Source organism: Taeniopygia guttata, chromosome 12, assembly GCF_048771995.1.
Source record: "Taeniopygia guttata chromosome 12, bTaeGut7.mat, whole genome shotgun sequence".
In the NCBI taxonomy this organism is placed as follows: Eukaryota; Metazoa; Chordata; class Aves; order Passeriformes; family Estrildidae; genus Taeniopygia; species Taeniopygia guttata.
Genome location: NC_133037.1, coordinates 6,407,885 through 6,431,797, shown reverse-complemented (window position 1 = coordinate 6,431,797; position 23,913 = coordinate 6,407,885). Strand labels below are relative to the sequence as shown.

The following is a 23,913-nucleotide window of genomic DNA, read 5'->3' as shown; positions in this document are numbered from 1 at the left end:
GAAGTTTGCAGCACATGACACCTTGAAGAATGTGGTAAATTCACTAATGGAGACAGAGCGGCTTAAAGTGCTGTGCTGTTTGAAGTGGGGAAGGGGAAGTGACCTGGTGTGATCCTGTGTTCCAAGGCTGGGGAGTTTGTATTCCATTAAGATTACCTCCAACAAACCATCTTTTTTGCTCTCTGAAAAAAAGAGCACAGAGGAGTTTCCTGCTTGGGAGCACTGCTAACCCCCTCTAGCAGCTCTGAGGCAGCATTAGCAAAGGAATTAGCCATAGGTTAGGTGTGGGGAACACCAAAACTTTGGGGACTTTCTGTCAGGAAGTCTTATTTAAACAAATACTACTGTGGTTAAAAATAGACAGTCTCAGCCAGCTCTCCATGAAGAAAAGCAAGAGTTTAGAATAATGAGAGATCTGTTCCCAAGTACTCATCCATCCCACACCTACAGACCTCCACTGCAAAGCAGGCATGTGATGGTTTGGGACTGAGTCAGCTACCTAAGGTTGTAGCCAGGGGTAAAGGACTATGTGATCTAAGGTGATTTTCTCATGACTGCTTAGTAGTGAGAAAAAGTCTCAGTAGTGAGAAAAAGCAAAAATTGCTTGAAAGAAATTTCTGCTGGAGGAGGTGAATGACAGCATTTCTTCAGGGATGTCCAGCAGCACAAGATTTTCCATGATGAAACAGTTCAAGGGTTGAGTTAAGCTTGCTTATACACCTCATCACCTCCCAGATGTACTGGGTAAGTTCCTCCTTCACACACAGCTGCTGCACTGCCTTCACCAGCACCCCACAGAGCTGTGGGACAAGCTGTAGCAGGCTGAGGACCTGCTCTCAGAGAAGACTTCAGTCCCAGAAGATAGTTCAGATGTGCCAGAATCCTTTGTCCTGCTCTCTTCCAAGGACCTCTGCCCAAAACCCTGGCTAGTTCCAATAACTTGGTCAAGATGTAATTTCTTAGGTGCTGCTTGTGATACTCTGTCATTTATCCTCCTCAAAACATGGCCCTGCTGGTTTGGCTGCTCTCAGGTAGGCTCCAGAGCACCCCACAATTTCATCTACCTCAGTGGTGCATCTTCTACCCAAATATATTGATCTCCCCTCAAATAATTAGGCTCAGCAGTACTAGTTCCCAGCCTGGCTGGCAAGCCCTAGTTAGCATAAATATTGGGCTATTTAAATGTAAATGTATTTACATAAAACATACACATGGCCAAGTTCATGTGCTATGGTGAAAGCAGTGCTCAGTCCGTTATCTTCACTAATTGAACAGCTCCTGTATGGGTCACAGACTGTGCCCAGCTCTGCCAGACCTAGGAGATAACAGAGATTTATGATAGAAAAAGAAATGTCACTTACAGTTCAGCATAGACATCTAACATTGTCTCTACAAAAAAAGTTATTAAAAGACAAAAAAAAGGTTTTTCTTACCCAGAGTATCACATTTGTCGTGCGCTCTACAAATATCCTGTCTGAAAGCAGAACAGACCTGACACATTAACTCTCAATGCAGCAGTGAATTAAGGTACAAGCACAAGTAACAACAGCAGAAACAACTCTTGGTTCTCCAATGGACCTTCTCATGCTGTTTTGCCACATCATCCACAGTCCAAACTAACTCCCCACCACAGTCAGAGTTTTTCATCTTGTGCTAAACCCATGGGCAGACCTTAGACAGTCTTAAGCCTCTCAAAATCATCTCGTTCTGGTGGACACATGCTCCCACAACTGCAAATATCATTACATCCACATCAAAATCTGACCATTTCCCACATATAACATGCTCATGGGCCCTGACGCACAACTGGCTACAGTTTTCATAAGAATATTCACCACACCTGGTAACAAGCACAGCTGTATCATGCCGAAGGTGACTTCCCTCTGGGTGGTTTTGGGACTGCTGCCATTGGCAGAAGTTTTTTAATGTTGTCTGGGCATTGTAAGATATTGCAGGACCATCCTGATAAGCAACACACAGAAAACAGGTATTTTAATTATTCATGACAATGCTCACTACAAATGCCATTGTCAAGCAGAAAGTGAAGAAAATAATTTCCATTACCTGCTCATTATGTATCACGACCAATTTCACAATAACAATATTAATTAAATTTCCAATGCTTGGGTCTTTGTAGATAGAAGCCACCTGTTTCAAAAAGCAATATTTGGAATTACTGTTGACATTCAAGGAAATAAACAGTTAAGACAACACACATATTCTTCATGTTGCAACTGTTTTTCTCCTGGGCTGCTCTTCTGCCCTACTCAGTGCTTTGATGCTACTTGGAGAGACCTTCTGGCAGAAGCACAATTTCAGAATGAAAAAAAACCTGCTGGTATCACAGAAACCTAACATTTCCTTTTGCTTTAGCACACATTTCACCAAATTAAAGGATCATTCTGCTCTGAGACACAAAGACCACCAAACAAGACTGCCAAAAGAAACTTATTCTTCCAATTGCCTGATTTTGACATGGGCAGTTTCAGACCACATATTGGGTGCACTTCCACCCTCAAACAGGATGAACATCGCTCCAGAGACACAAATATGTTGGATAATCCCTGCTACTCACTCTGCATATACAGAACTGCCTGTCTGGAAACTGCACTACTGCATCTTAGTACCTGCAACTACTCAGGTGCTTATTCTCAGCCTGGAAAGCCAACTTGAGAACTATGCTAATGATCAAGGTGACAATAGGCTCCTTCTCCTTGCAACAGCAAAGGAAATCAGGCAACTGCATAACCTACCAGCATCAGTCCCCTGGAAGGCACAGTGCCCAAAGTACTTTTTTAAATTCAGCTGTTAATTCACATGGGCTTAAATAAAATGAAGAGTACAGCTGTGGACTACACAACCAGTGATATTGCTCATGGCGTCTGATGTTCAGAAAGCTGGAAGAGAGAGGTGTGAGAAGGATCAGGAAGCGTGATGGATCTGGGAAAGAAGACTCCAACCAGCATTTTCCAGCCATGTTTTACCATTTTTGATGTAGCCCCAGCATTATCTCCATACCTAGAGAAGGCAAACTGATGGCGTTGCATACAAACGCAGCAGAGAGGGGCTCTGTGACCACTAGAAAACAATTTGTGGGTGAATCTACTTGACTTGGTTGAACACTCACTATTGACATCAGGGTTAAGACATAGTGCTGTAGGTTGGCTCCATGGTAGGCGACCATCCTGCTGTCAGCCACCACCATCACCTCCACAAAACGTGGGTAGGACAAGAACCGCTTTGTTCGCTTGTGGGTCTTCTTTTCACCAATGGTCCCCGTCTTGTTGCTGTCCCCAGGAAAAGAATTCACTTCTAGGCTGTGTTTCAACATCTCCATGTCAGATAATATGCTGCTGCTCTCTGCCCACTGCCTTCTCCAGTGTTTCCGCTTGTTCTTTTTGTGACTGTGGTCATGATCTATGGTTAAAAGGCAGAAAAAACATACAGTACATTCTGGAGTGAATAAAGCATCATGTGTATGCTAAGTCAAAATACCTATTACCTCAACAAAGTTGTGTGGGCCTGCTCCAAACAAGCAGGGAACTGAAACAGAAGCACTCTGTGGAAGCCCACCATGTAATTCAACATCTAAGGATTCATTTTTAAAGCCACCTTGGGGAAGCCAGTAGCACTCAGAGGTGGACATTCCCTGCAGCAGAGCCAGCTCCTGGTCCGTGCAGGAGGGATGGAGCCCTGCAATGGTAATTAGCCACTGCAGCAACAGCGTGAGGATTCTGGGCACGTCCAAGGTGGCCAGGAAACCACAGGAAACAAAGGTCCAAATCCTGTATTTCTAACTCAGGCATGAAGGACGGCAGGATTTGGCCTTCACAGCAAAGCAATTATATATGATTTATTTCTGTCTCTAACAATAACACGCCCGGGCTTCAGTTCCCCCCTTCCCTTTATTATTCTGTGCTACAGGAATGGTAAAGGTCATCTAATAGCACAGCTGCCACTGGACAAAGAATAGAATTCAGGAAGTTTCACATATACTGCTTTTGATATTCAATTAGGCCAAACATAAAAGCAGCCTGAAAATATACTCCATGCTGATACAAAGACGACAAAGTGAAGAGGGAGAACAGGCATATAAAACATATGGAACGTGTACAATTAAGATTTACCATCTGATTAGTATGTAATTATAGCATTATTTAAATGTAAGAGCAAAATCAGGCTTATTTGATGCCACTTAATTTTTAATCAGTTCATCATAGGAAGTAGCTAATTGAATGTGATTCATCCACGAAAGACTGTTCACTTCTGCATTTAATATATAGCCAGATCTGAACTACTCATCTACGACTCCAGGCTACAACCCTCATGCTCTTTGTAGCTTTAGTTTAATTTTGTCATGCTGGTGAAAAATATCACATTTCCTTATCTGACCCATTGAGTAGGTTAGAGGAAGCATAATATTATGGAACAAAGGAATATTCAATGCTCAAACAAGATTGAAATGATAGGAAACGTCTTAGTTATTTTTCCTGTATAGTTTCCTTTTAGGAATATTTGTAATAATTTCCAAAAATTTATTCTGCAGTATCGCAGCAGGCAAAGGGGATCAGCCAGCTTCTACCTATCTGAAAAATACTATCCTTTTGCCCTATGTGCAAATAGGCAATAGAGTAGTTAAGAATTAAATCCTGCCTACTCTGTACTACCTAAGTCCTCTAAATTCCCCTTTCTTGATACAGTCCAGACCACCTTAATACAGCAGAGAGTCTGCAGTTATTTGAGTAAGAATTCGAGAAAGCCAATGGCATTTGTGGTTATAATTGGATTGCCCTAGTTCCTCTGCTCTAATCAATGCCCTTGTGTTGGCAAGGTTATGCTCTCATGCTGGCACTGCTTCGTGGGCAACCATGACATTATCCCGACTCATTCAGTGCCAATCAGTTTGGGGAGCCAACTATGCATACAAATAACTTAAAGGTGAGGAGAGGACCAGACTGAGGAGAAAGTGCTAACCCCAGCCCTTCAGCCAGCTCCTCTCTGCACCCTTAGACTGCCACTCAAATTTTCCTTTTAAATAGCTAACTTCCAAAAGGAGTAGGTGAACAAGGAAAAGCGTGTTAAGGACGGGGAGATGCTCAACAGGGCTCGAGCGAGGCTGAAGACAAGGCTGCAGAGCGAAGGCAGAGCTCTGCAGGGCCCCAGATGGGACCACGAGGCTCAGGTGCCTTCTCCTCCCATCATCCAGTCAGAGGGAAGTTAGATGGCAAAAAAAGAGGGAATTGCAAAGACATCTATCTTTGAAGACACCTATCACACAGGTGTATAAAAGAAATTTATATTCACTGGGCTTGCACTGAAATCCTGCTGCTGGTATCACACACAAAAAAAACCCCACAAACCCACCCAAAACCCAGAGAGTACCACATGAAATTCCACATCTTGTTCTGAGAGCCCTGACCTGCCCCTGATCTTGCAGGAGAATCAGAGCCCAACAAAGCCAGGTATGCCCAGCAGAGAGGAAAAATAACTTTCCTTTTTGCACAGAGATCTGGCACAGAGTCACAGAATCATTTAGGTTGGAAAAGATACTTAAGATCATCAAGTTCAATCATTAACCTAATGCTGCCAAGTGTTGGTACAGTATCAGTGCTCTTTCCCCATTCAGCACACAAATGAAGTCAGACACATCGTCACTTCCAAAGCAACTGAATTATTGTGACTCACAAAGTCACTCTAACACTTGCAGTGTGCTATTTGGATAGGTCACATATTGGGTGTTTGTCAGCTGGTTACTGGAAAACCAGGCACCAGTGAAGGGGATGCACTGCACAGAAAGCCATTCCTGGACTTTGGTAGTAGTGAACAGTTATCTTCACCCATCTTTCTTGCATGTAGATAGTGTGCACTCACCTGTAAAAAATTAAATGCTAATGGCTGTGCACTGCTCTCAATCCATCTGTAAAATCCTGACCACATTAATGGGAACTGCACAAGGCACTGCCAGGAACTCTGTGTGCCTGATTCTGTTGATATCCTGCTCCATTATAACGGCCACAACAGCATTGCTTTCACTGAATGGTGCAACGTGCTGCCCTGCTCCATCAGGCAGAAGCGAAATATCTCACATTACACAAAACTGTGATTTTGCAGCACCAGCTTCCTACTGCCACACATAAAATCAGAAAAGGGTGTGATATTTCCCCACCTTATTTTCCCTTTTTTTTCTATTGCGTTAACATAGTAACAGAAATCAGGAAGAAAAATGGTTTTCTTGGCAAGCCCTCAATCTTTGCAATGACCTGAAACACATCTACTTACACATGGTAGTAACTGGACGGGTTTAAGAAACAAAACATTTTTATTTTACTCTGTAGAAAAACCAACTCTAGTGAGTAGACAAATCCTTTAAAACCACACAAAATACAGTTCAATAATTCAAGTATCAGGTGAGCACATGCACTGACTCAACAGTTCATAATCATTTGAGAGGCAGGTAAAGGCTAGAATAATGTCCATTTTACTGCATACTTTACTAAGACAATCTATGCTGTTTTCACTGTCTTTATACAGACCTGGTAGTTTATCTTAATTTTTTTCTGTTTGGTTTCTTCTTTGTAATGTGGGACTTAAAAGGAGACCCAATCCTGTAAAAGGATATCGCTTCCTGACGGCATCTTCTCACTAATGCCATTTATTTTTGCTTGGCCAAGAAGCCTCAGCCCAGAACCCATTCAGCTGATTTATGGATGTTTCCTGCTGGTTAATGTACTTTGGATCTATCACAAGAAAGAGAGCAGGGAGGACTCAGACCCTGTGTGAATACTTTGCCTGCATGAAAGGGTGACAGGGCAGAGTCAGGATCTGCTTTTGACATAATAACTATTGTTATACTAAACCAAATATTAAAAGATGGAATGCTCACTTATCCCAACAGCCATAATCCTTTCCATTTCTACATTAACTAGTCCTTGAAATAGAAACCAATTTGCACAATTAAGTAAGACATGTAACAATTCAAGCAATTCCAGCTCAGCTGCAAGTTCATAAGAGCTGCACATAGCAGCAAAAAAAAAAAAAAAAAAAAAAAAAAAAAAAAAAAAAAAAAAAAAAGAAAAAAAGAAAAACACAGAGAGAGAGCAAGAGAAGAGGGGAAGAAAAAATCTCTTCCTTGAGATAACAACATCTCCCTGCTAGAAAAACAGTATGATCCTTTCAAACGGACTAATTATCACAAGTTTTCTGAATGTGTGACCTAGGATTTTTAGCAAAATTTACCACTCAGCAGTTGGCCCACATCACTTCTACCCCTGCTCTGATCCAGTTACATAGATAATAAATTATTGCATACCTCCATAAAACAGACCAAAATTCAGCTGAGTTCCCCTTATGCAGTCAGTCAGCATGTGACCAGTCTTCCTCAACTTTACAGGAGCAAGCCTGGCCCCCTGGCTAAAAGCTTTAGTACAAGCCCCAGCTCCAGCTGCCTGGCTGGATTTGCTGCCTGTAGCTGGTACAACAGCAGCTGCCCCAGGGACTGCCATCACCTGGGAAACAGAGGAGAGAGGCAAAATGGATTTGCCTTCATGCAGAGATCAGACTGGCTGAAATTGAACCACGTTTTTAAGCTCTTCTTGTCAAGAAATGGAATGGAAACTGGCGCCTCTTTAGGACACAAACAGGTATGAAGCCAGATCAAAGAATTTTTCTAGCCCTGGGTCTGTCCTAATTCTATATCAAGATGTTTTGTATCTCTGTCTTTCTATACATCTACAAATGTATCTCAGATGGATTTGCATGAGGCCAAATTCTCACCTCTGTTACTGCGGGGTGCTGTTGTGGTCAGCATAATCCAGAGCTGAACACACTTTCTCTGCCAGCAGCTTCACACCCTGCTCAGACAGTAGCCAGGGATTGAAACATAATGGGGGTCCTGCCTTGCTGTACCACACTGAGATGATCAGTCCTATGAGCAGGATTAATCCTGCCTTCCCTCTGGATAACTCCTTGACTGAACCAGAGCTGCTGCTATAGCCAGGTCCATGTCCAGGAGCTGCTCCTGCTGAAGTCAGTCCCACGTGTCAAGCCCAGAGCCTGGAATTTGTGTTTGCAATACATGAAAATATAAAGGCCAGAAAGCAAAGCTATAAAGCCATGGGCAGTTCAGACCGGCATGAAGCATCACTGATTCAAAACCCAACAGTTTCACCCCAATTCACTCGCTGTATCCTGTGTCTGTGACTATAGAGACTTGGAAGTGCCAAAGCTCAAGGTAATGCTGAACCCTGATGTCTGGCAGGGTGACCCTGCCTTCCTTCTCACTGCTTGAACCAGAATGCTGAGAACCATGGACTTGAAGTGAGCAGCAGTAGCTTCCCTTAGTAATAAAACATTCTCTGGTTTATGCCATGCTAGCACTAAAGACCACACATACTCTAGATGTTTTCTTTCCAAGTGATGAATATCAGAAAGCACTCCAGCCTAAAAGATTATTTTTCTGCCTAAGGTAAAAAGTTGTAAGTGAAAGCCATCAAGTTTTCACAGTAGACAGAAAGCAGATTAATGAACAAAACAATAAATTCCCTCTTTAAGAAAGGAGATACTAACACATGAGCTGAACATGTGGCAAAAAATGATTCAAGATCATCTTACAGAACTCCCACACATGCTCTTCAGGCAACTTCCAATGCACAACAGTCACAAGTACACCAACCTGTGTCCCACACTAGTATCTAGTGACACCTATGAGGTACCATGCCAAAAAGAACAACACTGAGGCCACCACAACTTTGCACTGACAGTCAGCAAAAGATAAGACAAAATATCCCATTAGAAAAAAAATTGTCCAGCAATTGGCCACAGGGATGTTGATAATGACATTACAGGCATATGGGAAAAGCAGTCAAAGAATAGTCAGCCTATTTATTTTTCAGTAATATATGCCATAGGGAACAGACAGAAAGCACCCAAATGATTCCCCCTGCTTCTCCCACCTGTCCTCCTTCAGTGGATGTTCACACAGTTGAGGTAAAAGTATGTCCATTTTGATTCCAGGAGAATAATTTAACTCTGTCCACTTACCACGTTTAAATTGCAGAACAATAACCAATCAACAACAATTTGTTTTGTCACAGTCTTAAGTGTTACAACTTTAGGGTACCAAATGGATGCTTGATACATTTTCAATACTAAGAGTAACAACAAAATGCATGCACTTTGTTTATAACTCACATTGAGGAATCTTAAGCCAAAACTAATTATGGGATCTGTATCATTGACTGTGATCAATGTTTTTTAACTAAAGTCAGTCTATTATCTTGTTTCGCTTGCCAACATCACAAGATACCTCAAACTTTACAGGCTGATCCCTTCCCCAGCTCAGCATGGCAAAAGCTTGTGCTTGACCTCCCAGGCCCATCTGACCAAATACCAGCTGGCTCCTACTGTGCTGTTACCTCAACAGGGAAGCAGGAATAGAATTAATTACATTAGCATATGGGAGTTGTGAGGTAATTCTCGTCTTTATTCTGAGAGGGAAGGAAACCTGAATTAATTACTATCTGACTAAAAATTACAATCCATTTCTTTAAGATAAGAAACTTTTCTGAGGAAAATAACAAAGTCAGTGTTTTACCCTGAGGCCAAAAGCAAAGCTGACAGCTTAAACAGACTCTTGAAAGAGCTTAAGGATTGCTCAACCTGGAAGTAAAGGCTTAAGAAAACCTCCCTGCAGATCTCCTGCAAGCCTGAGTTTACGTGACACTCAGCAGTACAGAATTTGCCTGAAGACCTGCCTGGAAACCAGACACCTAGAATGCAAAATTCTGCTGGATGAATGAGTTGAAAACAACAAAGAAAAAAAAAAAAAAAGGACACAGTTGGAAGCAAGACAGAGTCCAAAAGAAACAGCAAAAATACTAAAGGGCTCTAGACCAACAATCCAAGTGCAAAGGACCTGGGATTTCACCACAGACCACTCACAAGAGTACAAACATTGAGTCCTTTGGAAAAGGATTTCAAAGTTTCTGCTTCGGAACTGCTATAAAGTAACAACATAAAACATACAAAGGGTCTGTAGAAGGAGCAGGAAATTTTCCATCACTGGCCCCATTCCAATTGTAACACTGAAGACACACCTTGAACCACAGCTGAAGCAGGAATAAAACCTCATCCCCTTCCTGCACCAATGAAAGACCACACGACAAAGTCAGGCTTTAGCCACAGTACCAGATACCTAACACATCCTTCCCCAAGTCTTCTCCCTGGTCATGGCACTGATAGCACACTAACAAATCCCCATCCTGGCAATCTCAACCTGACCACCCCTTCCAAGCACATGGGAACATGGCGATAGGACCATCTCCTGCTTGTGCCATTGGTTCACCAGTGACTTCCCATGCAGCTGGCTGGCATTCGGAGAGCAAGCTGGTGCTAATTATCATGCAGAAACAAGATCACAATCATTGAGCTGGCAGTAACAGGCATTTGTTTGCTCAAGACACAGGGCAGCACTCCTCTGTTCTGGTGGTTCCCCAGTGTCACGTTCAGTGGGAAAGGTTGTTACAGTTACTATGAAAGGGTAATCTATTACAAATTACTCGTTAATGCAACTGAAAAATCAGTGACATATTACTGAGTATGCCTGTGTCATGCTAGCTCAGCAACAAGACTTGGTTCATGCTGGTTTCTCCTCTGCTTTTTATAGGACCCTTCTCTGCTCAACATGCACGTAAAGCTTCTGTCCTCCTCACCTGGACCACATGGGGCTTCCCTTTGTGGAGCTGCTGTACCTGGCCACACATGCACTCTCCAGTAGTCAAACTGCTGTAACACCCAACAAAATACCAGCAAATCTGAGACCCTTTTGCATTCATTTCTGGCAGGTACTGGGATATGCTAAGCCTGCAGGTTGTGTCCCACAGCCATCTGTGCTGATAATACTTGGTGGATTTTGGAAAGCAGCCTCAGCAGGTGAGTCACTGGGCTTTCCCACCTCTGCCAGCAGTGGGTGGGGGCACAGTCAGCACGGCGCAGGTAAAACCTGCTCTGTCCTGCATTCATCTGAGGCTGTTTCCAAAACCTCATCACCTCAGCACAAACTGCTGGAAGGCCTCTTTGCTGGCTACAGCCCCTTGGCTCCCCTCCAAGGGGACAGGAACAGCTCTAATCATCTTCCTACTGGTTTGGCACCATCAGAGTGTTATTGCTGCTTCTGCATGACGGGTTTTGCCCGTGGTGGATATTCCTGCTTTAAATGTTCTCATTAAGGAGCAAGGACTTTGTGCAAGATCCTCACATGCAGCCCCAGAGCCCAGGTCCAACACCAGCCTCGGGATGGGCACAGCTGACCAGCAGCAAGGGAGGGAGCAGCTCACATTCACTATGCATTCAGTCATTGGTTTATTCATCTCAGCCAGGTCTTGAATATAAAAGAATTATGAGAAATGAGGCAAGAACAGAGAGTTATTTAACTAATGAAGCTGGGATGGAAATTTGAACTGCAGATCAGCCAAATGAAGGCAGTGGGTGATGCCTAAAGAGACTGACCTGGAACATAGACTAGACAATGTTAAAGGAATAAAGTAGGTATTTATTAAAAGGCCTTTAAAGGCTATACCTTGGGCAGTACAAGAGCCAGGCCATGGCTACACCTGAGATGGACAACCAGTTACAAGTCTTCACACTTTTATAAGTTTCAGTCCATTTACATATTTGGGTTAATTGTCCAATTATAGCCTCAGGTTATGAAGTCCCATACTCTCAATTTGCTCTCTTCAATTTGCCATTGTTTATGTTTTTTGGGCCTGAGGCTGTCCTTGGTTCTCAAGCTGGAAAAGGATTGTTTTATCTAACTACCCTGTGAAGAGAACTTAATAACACTTTATATGAAGTTCAGAATCACACACTAAGGCAGTATAGAATCTAAAAATTATGAAAGCTAAAACATAAGACATCATGGGTACAAAGAAGGAGCTGCCCCAAAAAGTTTAGTCAGGAGTTCTGCATCAGGGTCACAATAAAAGCTGCACAGAATTTGCTAAGTTTGGAGCAAGAGCTGGGAAGGCAACAGAAGTGGGGTGACAAAAGGGCACAATACTTGTAATTATGCTCAGGGACACAGGGGAATTGTGGCTCAGTGCAACCAGGCAGGTGGAGGCCACATCTGTCTCAGAACAAGGGGCCAACAAGCAGAATCATCGCTAAGGTTCAGTAGAAGGCTAAAACTATCACAGACAGACCCCAACAAAACTGGAAGAGAAGATCTCCAGAGAACTCAACAACCAAAATATACATAGAAATACATGTATACATACATCAGTGACCAAAACCATGGGAAATATGACAGAAAGGAGAAGCAGCAGAAATAAGACCCAGAGCAAGAGGTGGCCTGAAGTAGTTGATTTAAATGATGACCAAAGGCAGTGTCCTACTGGCATCTGGACCTGGACATCTCTCTGCAAGACCAAACCTTGATGGTTTCAGATGGAAAGGGCTCACACGTCTGCTTCTGGCAGAAGGTCCCACTGGGGCCTGAGGAGGTGCTGCCTGCCTCATGAAGGCAGCTGGCACAGAGATGCAGGATGCAGCTCCACGCCTTTATCACTGGAGTCAGATTGTTCCTCTGTGGGGCGCAGGAAAGCAGTGCTCTCCAGCCTTCAACGAGCCTTTTTCTTTTTTTAGGATTGCAATTCCTTTTCTCTTCCTCCTCCACCTCAAAAAAGCGGATATTTAATAATTGCATCGGAAGAGCTTTCTATCCTGAAGCGATGGGTGGTAGTGGTGCTGCACCTATAGTGACATCATGCTGTCCGCCTGGCCAAGTCCTCATCCCGTCAGGCTATTCAGTAAAACACAACTAATTATTCTGCCAGATCCCCGGCCAGATGACAAACTGATTCACGGCACTAACTAAAAGAAAAGAAGGAGAGGGAAATGCACCGTTTCCTATGACTGAAACTACATTAACCTGTTACCCCAAGGAAAACTGTGTCCAAAGTTTTTCTTGTGGCGGCTGAGCTCTATGCCAGACAGCTGAAATGCATTTCCAGAGACCCCAGTGCCGTGCTATGGAAGTTCATCTGCAGAGCACAGCTTCCATTTGATATCCATCAGCATTCAGAGGAAAAAGATCTTTTTCCAGAACACCTGCAGAGTATCTTTTATGTCAGAAGACCTAAAACTGTTATCAGAAACTGCTAATTAAAACTTAACAAAAGCAAATACCTGGTTTTCTAAGCTGACCTCAGGACACTGAAAACTAAAAGACCACGGAGACTGCTGCAAATGAAAGCTTTTACTCAATCTGTTAGTCAATTCACAAGGGAAACTTTCCTGAATACCTCAAGAAGTCTAAAATTACATCATTATGGCAAGGGCACACCAGTATGTTGACTATTAATCATTTCCAGGAAGATGACTATCAGAAAGTCATTCTTAATAGCACCACTGCCTGGCAATAGAGGGTTCCTTGCTCTCCTCAGGGGAGGTACCTTAGATTTCCCTCCCATGAATTTCCTCTTCAAGCAAATTTCCATCCCTGCCAGAAGCCTGCAAAGCAAATGCACCGTTTCACATGTTCTCCTGACAAAAGACTGGATTCACACAACACCGTACAACTATGATTAACTCCCAAACTCTCATGAAACCATTCTTCTCTGGCAGGAGTGAGAGATACACCCTATCTAAAACAGTGAGTGCTGCTAGATTTTGCACGTTCACCTCTGCTGCAAAGACATGCAAGACACCTTCTCTCACCAGATGTAACCTCAGGCAGGATGCCAAGGTTCAGCATTGCCCAAGCTGCTCTGAATGTGTTCCTTAAATGAAATAACCAAGGCTTGTTCACCATACACATATGGCCATAGCATCATTCCCTTTCAAAAGCTTGGACGATGACAAAAAGAAGAGCCAGTAAAGAGGGAGAGATGGAGGGAAAGAAGACAGGAAGACAAGACTCTTGTGCCTATCTGGAACACTTAAGCTTGTGTTTGAGAGGTGAGAACTCCTCCCTCCACTACATGAAGCAACTGGGAAGAGCAAGAAAACAAAGACAAGTAAGAAGAAAAGCATACTGGAATAAAGGAGGACGAGCTATTTAGCACATAGGTAAAATCACAGACAGAGTAATAGTCTTGTGAGTTACAATACAGAAGAATAATATTCTAAATGGGAACTGTGATACAGTGGGGTGAAATACAGCAGTCTGCTACAGCAGCACAGAGTCAAGTACACAAGTAAAATTCAGAGCCCTCCCAGCTACCTTTGATTCAATGAGTCTTGTGATCTGCTGCTCCGTTCCTCCAAGGGTTACTGATGCAATGTGCCAGATTCCATGTTTCTTTCCAACTGTTCTGAGTCTCCTGCATCTGATCTCAAAGAAGGGAGCAGAAACAGCTGGAAGAGAGAAACCAGAATGGCATATTCCAGCAGCAACCCTTGGAAGAACAAACAATGACAGACTTGTGAGAGGTGCCACTGTATCCCTAGCACATATATTTGCATGTGGATGTGGATTCTAGAATAAACATGTCTTCTAGAATAAACACATGTTGCTCTGGCTGGCCACAGAGTATCAGAGCATCTTTGGACTCAGCAAGATGAGTGCGAGCTGAACAGACTGACAGTTCAACAGCACAGCCATGATCCACAGTCATGGGTGCCAAACAAGTAACACGTGCTAATTTGGGCACCATACTTCTCCTCCAGTGGTATCTTTACTTCCTGAGCAACTCTACCTACTTTGCAACATATGAGCAGCTTGCAGCCCACAAGGGAACTCAGTCAAGGTCTACTCTGTTTAGGCTTTAAAGTTCCTGTAGATCTAGCTGCAGGCCAAAGGAGGAGGGCAAAACAGCAGGTGAAACAGGAGAATGAAGGAATAAGCTTCTTCAGAGAAAATTTAGGTATTTGCTGCCAAAGGGGAGGATTAGTTGTGAACATCAGGAAGTCAAGGAAGCAGAGAGCAGCAGGAGGCCACTGCAAATAATAGGGACAGTAGGAGAAAGGCTCATCAAGGCACATGAAGGGGGAGAGAAAAAGGCCTTTGCTCTTTCATATGTGCAAGGACTAGAAGGAGGGAGTGAGGAGGTCAGGGAGATGGTGCTGGTGGAGGAAGGGCCACGAGGAAAAAAAAAAAAAGCCTTTGAAAATGAACCATGGAAAAGTGACTATTAAGGGAAGAACTGCCAGGGTTGGTGTTAGGACCTCCTCATTTCCACTAGAAAGAAGTAAGACATGGCAACTCACAGCCAGATTTGGGGAATGAAGACCAGGAGCACAGCAAGACTAAGACAAATGTAATTTAAAGGACAGAGTGTCAGACAGGGAGTATATCAGATTAGGATGGTTGGGAATTACATGTAGGATAGAACAGAAAACAAGTTCAAGGGCTCACAGGATACTTCAGGCAAGACAGATCAAAAGCTCTCTTGCCAGTTTTACATCAGGAATCAAAGCAGAACTTCTTTCTGACCGCAACTTCCTTATAACCAATTCCTAGAAAGCACGAGTGCACCACATCTCTCTGGGACAACATTACCACCACGAGTCCAGTCCTAGCAGTCACAGCACCATTTCTAGAGGGGTCCCTAAACTCCACATCCCTTTTTCCCCCACATAAAGCTACTACCTTTTAACTGCAAATAGCACTTCCAAGTCATCCAAGGCAGTAAGAAAATGAGTACCTGGAGTATTGCAAGTCTGCCAGTCCCCTGAAGAGTTGGTTGGAGGTGTCCGGTGTCGGTAGACAAGATGTGGTTTATTGTGCTCTTCTTCATACTCCTGCTCCTCAAGCGATAGGAGTGGCTCTACAAAATAGTCCCCATCATCAGACTTGAACGTGCCTAGCTGAGAGGGACCAGAGAGGAACAGGAGGTCAGCTTTGCATGATGACAAGCCACCTAGCAGCACTACCCCACAAAGCAAGCAGTTAATGAGGGAGGTGTGCCTAGTTCTGTGGTAACCCCTGTGAAGGCAGTGGCTGGTGCTCCAGTCACACTGCTTGCACCCAACCCTGGGCTGCACATAGATCCCACTGGTGCTTATAGAGGGCTAATTACTAACCCACAGGCAGGGAGCATGAGAAAGGCATATCTGCCAGACCCTGTCCTTATGCCAGTGATGTTTACCAAGCCAGTCCTGCCCAAAGGGTGGTGGTGCTGCTGTGTGCTGGAGGCCCCAGTGCAGCCCCATCATGTGCTGTTCTCACAGGACATGCTTCCCTGAGACAGGCTTTTAACCCATATATAAGGACCAGAGGAAGGTATCCAGCTAGTGAAAACACTACTTATGACAAGACATCAATGCTCTTAGTTGCATATAACTATAAATGCACGTATTTGGGGGTAAATAAAATATCCAAGACAAAACATTCTGTAGCCATCCCATACCGGTATCCATAGTCAGTACCTGGCAGGAAAGCCACATACACATGTGCCCAAGCCTAGCTGAACACATGCACCCAGAGGAACCCCTGGACTGAATGAAGCCAGCAGAAACCTCCGGGGAGCCCCTGGGATTGGCACCCCGTGGGACTGAAAGGCACCAGGACAGACAGAAGAGTCAGCCCTTTTAGGAGCTTCTGCGCATCCCGATGCCAACATCCCTACACTGAAGGCCTGTGTACCCAGCTAGGGTACCAGGGACCGGGACATGCCCCTGGTCCCGGGTGCTGGGTGGCTGCGGGGCCCCTCAGCGGCATCCCCCGGGGCAGGCGGGGTCCGTGCCCGGGTCTGGCTCGCGAACCCTCCGGGTGTCGGTGGGTGGCATTTTTTCCCCAAAATCCGCGGAGCAGGAGCGGCGCAGCCCGGAACCCGACCGACCAAGAGCGGCGTGGGAGTAACCCCCGGTCGGGATGGGCGGGAGCCGCCCGCCGCCGTGAGGGGAAGGGGCGGGCGCCATCGCTCTGCCCGCCCACCCTCCGTTGTCCCGCTCCTCCTTCTCCGCGCTTCCGCCCCTGGCCCTCAGCGGGCGGGGGTCTCACCATCCCGGAGCAGAGGCTGATAACGGCGGTGAGCCGGGGGCGGGCGTTGACGTGCCCCCGGTAGAAGCAGTGCTTCACATCGGCGTCGGCCGCCTCGGCGTAGAGGCGCCGTTGGTCTGCGGCGGGCTCTCCCAGGAGGCTGACGGTGAAGAGCGGGGCGATGAAGGCCGAGCTGGCCGTCAGGTTGAAGAGGAACTGCTGCCCGAAGGCGGACAGCCTGTAGTGTGCCTTCGGGGAGTCGGCGGCGGCCGCCGTCCAGGCGTCGGGGGCAGCACTGGTGCTCCGCCGGCGCCGCCTGAAGTGGACATCGGTGGGGAAGGGCTCACCGAACTCATTCACTCGGGTAGGAGTCACGATCTCGTACTCGCTGAGCTTCTCCAGCAGCTGGGCTGCGAGGGGACAGATGCATATTCCGCTGAGTGAGGTGGCCGAGCCCCGCGGCCCCGAGGGGCGGCAGCGCAGCACTCCCCGCGCCCCTCCCCGAGCACCCCCTTACCTTGCCTGGGGTGCAGCTTCTGCCTCCTCGCTCCCGTCCTCAAGCCGTCGATGAAGAGCGTGGTGAGTGCCAGCGCCAGCGGCGCCAGCTGCATGGTGCTGCGCGCTGTCCTCGGACGAGCAGCTTTCCCCGCCTCCGCTTCTTCTCCTCCTTTTTCCTCTCTTTCTCTCTTTTAATTTTTTTTTTCCTTTCTTGCAGCCCCCCTCCCGGCCCCCGGAGCGCTGCCGCGGGAAGGCGCAGGAGCCGGGCGGCGTTAGGGGCGGGCGGGCCGGCGGCGCGCGGGGCGCCGGGGGCCGCGCATGGTGCGCGGGGGCGGACGGGCCGGGAGCGGGACCGGGACCGGGACGGACGGGCCGGGACGGGGGAGCCGCCCGCCCGCCAGCCTGCCTGCCTGCTCTCCCTCGCTTTCCGCCTCTCCCCCCGTCGGGCTGGTGGACGAGAGCTGCCGGGACTCTCAGTTTAAAAGGGGCGTGCTCCATAGATCAAGCAGGAGAAATCCCGCCCTCCTCCGCTCCCCCCCGGCTCCGCTCCTTCCAATATGTCACTTTCTTTTTTCATTACTGGCGAAAGCCGAAGTCGCAGGTTTTGGTCAAGAAAAGCTATCGCTGGAGCTGGACGGAGCGGGCGGGGGGAGTCCGAGCCACGGCTCCGCACACATGGGTTCGGCACCCGCTCCCCGCCGGCTCCTTCCAAAAGGCTTTAAAATCCCGGAGTAGCCCAGGCAGAGTGGCACCGGCAGCTGCCTGCTCTGCCAGGACCTGGTGGGGATCAGTCACTTTGTCACTCACTGGCAGGAGAGCTGAGTTTTCTTACCCAATTAACGTTTTCCCTTTTTTTTTTTTTTTTCTCCCAAGGCAGCTTGAAGAAGTAGACCAGCAGTTGAAGTAGAAGAATCCCCTGTGTGGCACTTACAGCAGTTGTTTTCTTCTGCATTTCTCAGATAAGAGGCAATTCAAGCAACTTTTGTTCAGGATTAGATTTGTGTTGTGTACTTTTCAGGCACCCTGAGGGGAAAAGGAAGATAATATCCTTATCTGAGTTTATTTTGTTTTGTTGTACATTTTGAAAGGTCTCTGTAAAAATTTAAGACATCCTTTAGATCTAAATGTAATTAAGTGTTGTCTTCTACCCCTTCCTCAAATCAAAACCCCCAGCCTTGGTTTAAAAGGTTTTTAAACCTTTAAAACCCATAATCAAGGCAAATGAGAAATTTGGAAGTTCAATTTGCACTTCCATAGAAAATGTCAAAGTTCTTTACAGACTTCGCTAAACTTTGGGACAAGACACAGAAATGTTGGTATTTGCTGCAGAAAGGGAAAGTTTTGAAATAAAAATAATTCAGAATCTGGGCAAAATGGCACCTCATGACTCTTCAAAACAACTGGTGAAGTCCTACAAACCTCAACTATTCAGAGTCAATTATTAATTTTTGTATGATGAATGTAAAAGACTAAATAAAGCATCATCTGTAAAGCCACACATCTTCAACCCTGTGACTGGCTGGCCAGGGTTGCAGGGCTGGGAGGCAGAGCCTCAGCAGTGCAGGAATCTCCAGAATTGTGGAGACCCAAGTCAGCACATCCTTAGGGCAAGGTGTAATGGCACATAACCTCCCTGCATGGTGTTGTGCCCATGCTTAGAAACCAGGTTTGAGATAACTCACCCAGTATCTCCCTGAGCTGCAGTTTCTGCAGAGCACCCTGAGCCCTGACCACCTTCCTACAATCTCCATATATACCCCAAAGCTTTCAGTCTTCACAGAGAGAGAGACACACAGGGTGCTTGAGTTTGGGGTAATGCTCCAGAAATCATAGTGAGAAGGAAGGGTAGGCTATATCCCGAACTCAGGTGGGTGTGGACACATTTCCCAGGAGTGCCAGGAGGAGCCTGTGCTGCCATTTGGGCGTGTGGAGCAATATTGAGCAGGTGATCAGCAAAGGGAGAGTGAGGAAAAGTGAACCACGTTGCCTGAGGAAGGAGAAGTGAAAAGCTGAGCATAGCATTAGGGCTGAGTCAGAGGGGAGGGGAGGAGGCTTACGTGGAGCTAGTCCTGCTGGTGTCTGGGAAAGAGGGGTGCAGCCTTCAGTTCTCTCATCAGCGCAGTGTTGGGAGACAGGTCTGGTTTATCTAGGCTGCAGAGTGCCCTGGGGTGTCCCCTACTTCACAAACATCTTGCATCCCACCATTCTCAGCCTCAGCATCCCCTGTGCCCCGTTAGGTGCTGGTGAGAGCTGCCTTGCTTCTGTTCCACTCACTGTCACAGGAACACCTATCAGAGCTTTGGAGTTTTTTTCCTCCTTAGTTTTCTACAAGGTGACCAGTAGAAAACTAACTTGGCTCTGGGGTGAGGTTTGATGGAGCTCAGGAGCTGGTAGAGGCTGAGAAATGACAGCACATACCTGTGACTTTGTTGGGTAGGAGCCTTTACTTTTTGGCACTGAGCTCAATGGAGCAAGGTTGTTTTGTGGTGCATCCTCACAGCCCCAGCGACTGATCTGAAACCACCAACCTGAGGGAAGGCAAGAAACACAACTCCATTGTTCAGAAGAGGGACCCAACTCATGGGACTCCATTATGGAGCAGAGTTGGGAGTGGTCTGAAGCCTCCCAGGACCAAATCCTGGCCTTGCAGTATCACTAAACACACATTTATGCATGTCATGCAGTATAGCATGATTTACAGAGCCATTTCCATCAACATGCACAAGTTGTATGTTGTGTGGCATTTTGAATCTTTACAGCTGGAGATTAGTAAGTGCAGAATGAAAGCTGTACTGTGAGTAAATAGATTATGTGGAGATTAGAGAAACTAAGCTGCAATCTTAAATTCAAATAACTTTCCTATTAGGAAGGATCTATTAATACTTACGGTATGGTAATTGTGCAGACTCCAAGTCCTCACCCAGTCAAAAGTAAGACTTGAGAGCTCATACCTACCCATGGAAAAATCCCCTTAAAACACTGGGAATTTTGCCTATGTAAATACTGCAGAATTTGAGCTGCAAATGCCTCTTCTATAAACGACCAAATCAGAACTTGATCACAACAGCAAAATTTCAGTAAGAAATTTAAGGCAGTGCATACTGCTGTAAGAATACTCTTGAGGAACCCAGATTTCCTGAGGTTTTTGCACTGCTTTTCCCCCTTGTAACCATTTCATTTTCACTATGGGTTAGGCCATCCCCAGTACTAATCTTTGTGGCTCAGCCTCTCTGGGTAAGCATCATCTTCCTTTATCTGCTGCATCCTCTTACTTGCCCAACAATTATCCCACAAGGCAGACAGTTTCCCTTTGATGGTTGCTCCTCGATGCTACAAGATATCTGAAAACAGCCAACTCTTCTCCTCCTGTCTAATCTGTGTGGTCAGAAAGTGAAAGATTTCATTCCTTTCAAACAGCTGACCACCCTTTCCTGCCTCTCTCATTCATCTTTTGATGCTGGTAACAAGGATACCACTCTGGGCTGCCTTTCTCTTTGTTTTGGAAGTTCTCATAAAGGCTTCTCTTTAAAAGACATTTTTAGCAGTTGTGTCAAACTGGATTTTTAAGTTTTGTAAGCCTTTCACATTTATTTGGAGGGAATGAAACTTGCAAGTTCTTGGTGTATACTTAATTTTCAAACTTATCTGTGCCAAGCCAACTCTTTTTGATCCTCGTTAAAAGGATTTAAATACACTCATCTACTGTAGTCCTTTAAACTCCTGCTTCCTCCCTGGGGTTCTCTTCTTACCCCATGTAGTGTGCTGCTGCCATCAAGGTCTGAATCACTGGGATTGCTTGGCAGTTTGCTCCTCTGACCTACAGGAGGCTGGGAAGTGCTCCCTGTCATTCCCAGCAACACCAGCACAGCACTGCTATCATTGCTGTCACAGCTTGTGGGCCCATATCCCTGTCCCCATTTTAGGCCCAGTGCCTGAGCCCTGTGCCAGGATGCTGCAGAACCATTGATGCCATCCTGCTCCCCTGAATACTGAGATGTACACATTGAGGTGACTAATTCAAGGTTACCCAGGGAAATAATCCCCAAACATCCTTCATCTCCATCCTGGGTCAAACTGTGCAACTCGAACATCTTCCCAGCCAGTGCATTGCAGCAGGAGCTGTGTTCTGGGGAGTCATCTCCTCTGCACGCAGGTACAAGGTGGGACACAGTGGAAATGCAGTGTAGCCTTGTCCTTGCAGATACCATCCCCGCTCTTTGCCTGGGTAGGGAATCACCATATGGGATCAGAAGGTGAAGGAGGGAATGCAAACAAGTCTGTTCCACTGCTGCACTCACATGCAAGGAAACTGGTGTTCAGCTTGCCTCAGAAACTACTTTGACCCTGGAAAGCAGATGCATGAGTAGGAACTAGGGACTGGGTGGGAGGAACAGCAAAGCCCACGTAGACACTGCAAATGTGTGGGATTTTCATCTTCAGGTCAGCACGGATGGACATAATGATCCCTTGAGGCTCTTTACTTGAAATTGCTGGTTCCAGCTTGCCCCTCCCCTGCTCCCAGCATTGTTTCTGACTGTTCACACACTGCTCCTTTTCCTTACACCTCTTATCTGCCACGTGGAAAGTGCTCAGGGTAGCCCATCTTCTGGGTCTCGCTGCAGCCTGGCAGATCCTTTGGCCTAATAAGCAATTACAGATCCCATCTCCCTTTTTACTACGGGTCAACCTGGGAGAGGTCCCAAAGAAGCTGAGAAACACTTAATTCTGAATCTTCCCATTTTTGTGCAAATTAAGCCACATCAAGTTAAACATTATATTAGTTTATCTTTTGTGTTTGCAATGCCACTTTGCAATGTCACATGCTATAAATCAAACAGGACCTGAATACACTCTTCACGACTTTTGATATTGTGTACTTATGTATCTATGCTGTTTCAGGTGCCTTTGCCAAAACATTAACAGTAATACTAGGAGGACTAAATATAGCAGATGTTCTGCAATCCCACACCAAAAGGCAACCTGGGAATGTTGGAAATTATGCAGGTACAAAAAGCTTTATCCCTCGAGCCATGTACTTTTGTTATATAAACAAATTATCATAACAGCTCTGTGAGGTGTCACCATCACCTTATGAAAAGAAGACTGAGATGATTGATTTGGCAAAGAACGTGGGGTCATGAAGCTCTGACCTCATTGTAGTTCCACCCTCCCTCTCCATCTTGTATGCAGCCTAAGTATATCATGTAATATTTCAGTGCAGGGATCATTAAACTGTAAAACTCTATTTTAGGAGGGTTGTTTTAATTCTTTTCCCAAATAGTAGATTGTCTCCAGAGATAACAAAATACAAATATCCAGTAGAACAGGGAAAAAACTAAGCAACTTTATGGATATCGAGTTCTTTTTCCCTACACGGTTTGATTTCCCTTGGGGTGTAACAAGGTATCCACCTAAAAGCAAAGAAATCTCCCTGGGGGAAGTCTTTACAATGTTGTCATATTTGTATTCTGGTAGGAAGTCTCTACCAGTTATAAAACTGTCAAAAAAATTGTCAATGGCCAAAAAGCTGGGAATGTTTTAGGCCTAATCCAGTACCTGTCAAAACTCATAATCAAAACTTCCACTGACTTGGAGAAGTGCAGAATCTCTGTCATTTCCAGGAGCTATTTTACAGCATCGCATCTTGCTCATTAAAATCCACCTGACAAGCATATATAACATCCAGTATTTCTTTACCAAGATGCAACAGCTTGAAAAAAACATTTCTTTTTTAACTTAGAAAAATGTCTGTGCTCACTAAGTTGCAGTACCAAAACAAGGGTGTTTTAAAATTCTCAGGTAGCTGAGGGTTCCCAGAATAGATGGGCACAGGGAGGGAGAAGATAATCTAATGGCAGCCCATCACTTTGTAGCACTGCTGGTACCACATCATTACCACAGCCAGAATGTGCAACAGACCACAGCCATTGCTCCCCCATGCTAAACGATTAAGAGATGCTGCTTAAATTCTGATGCTTCAGATTTGTCAGCAGTCTCCAACTTGCAGGATATGTTGAGGAAACAGCTCTCTTCTTATAGATGCTCCTATTCTCTTGCACCCAGCTTCCTCCTTTCCTCCGAAAGGAGCATTGATAAGGAACAGACTAGAAATGCTTAGTGTTGAAGGTTCAGCATATAAACACAGGACAAAAGTCCAAAAAGGTATTTGGTCTCTCCCCATCTATGCTGTGTTTGCCCTGGATGAAGGAGTGGTGAGCAAATTCTACTTTCAGCTGCTCACCCTGTGCTGTTTCTCACAATGGCTGTTGCTGCCTCAGTGGCTGGGCACAACTAACACAGGCTCCCTCACTCTGGTTTGTGCCTGAACTACTGCTTTGCTGTCAGGTACCTACAGCCTTGGCTTTGCTACTTAACTTCACTGTCAGGCTCTGCTTTTGCACTGAAAATAGGGGACTTAACACTAAGAATTCTTAGAAGGTAGAGTAAGGTGAGATGTTAAAAAGCGGGCGCGAAAGTAGCAGGATGCGGGGAGAGCA

The 23,913-nt window shown here is 45.6% G+C and overlaps 1 protein-coding gene and 1 long non-coding RNA gene across 3 annotated transcripts in view; one reads left to right on the top strand and one right to left on the bottom strand.

Annotated features, from left to right (window-relative positions):
• Positions 1 to 18,218, bottom strand: part of ADAMTS9 (ADAM metallopeptidase with thrombospondin type 1 motif 9) — a 79,712-nt gene extending 61,494 nt beyond the window's left edge. The window contains exons 1-8 of one of the 2 annotated variants that reach the window (XM_030282961.4): positions 17,436 to 18,218; positions 16,940 to 17,328; positions 15,642 to 15,804; positions 3,128 to 3,417; positions 2,065 to 2,148; positions 1,841 to 1,962; positions 1,434 to 1,474; positions 1,210 to 1,315 (exon numbers count right to left, since the gene is read on the bottom strand). In XM_030282961.4, the coding sequence (XP_030138821.4) occupies positions 1,210 to 1,315; positions 1,434 to 1,474; positions 1,841 to 1,962; positions 2,065 to 2,148; positions 3,128 to 3,417; positions 15,642 to 15,804; positions 16,940 to 17,328; positions 17,436 to 17,529 (1,289 nt within the window). In that variant the 5' untranslated portion in view covers positions 17,530 to 18,218. Of the gene's footprint in view, positions 1 to 1,209; positions 1,316 to 1,433; positions 1,475 to 1,840; positions 1,963 to 2,064; positions 2,149 to 3,127; positions 3,418 to 14,218; positions 14,353 to 15,641; positions 15,805 to 16,939; positions 17,329 to 17,435 lie in introns of those variants that run through there. The other variant, XM_041718749.2, reaches the window with a different exon arrangement.
• Positions 17,326 to 18,914, top strand: LOC115496932 (uncharacterized). Its single transcript, XR_003962453.4, has 2 exons — positions 17,326 to 17,497; positions 18,290 to 18,914. It is a non-coding gene; the product is annotated as an uncharacterized lncRNA (long non-coding RNA).
• Positions 18,915 to 23,913: the final 4,999 nt, after the last annotated feature.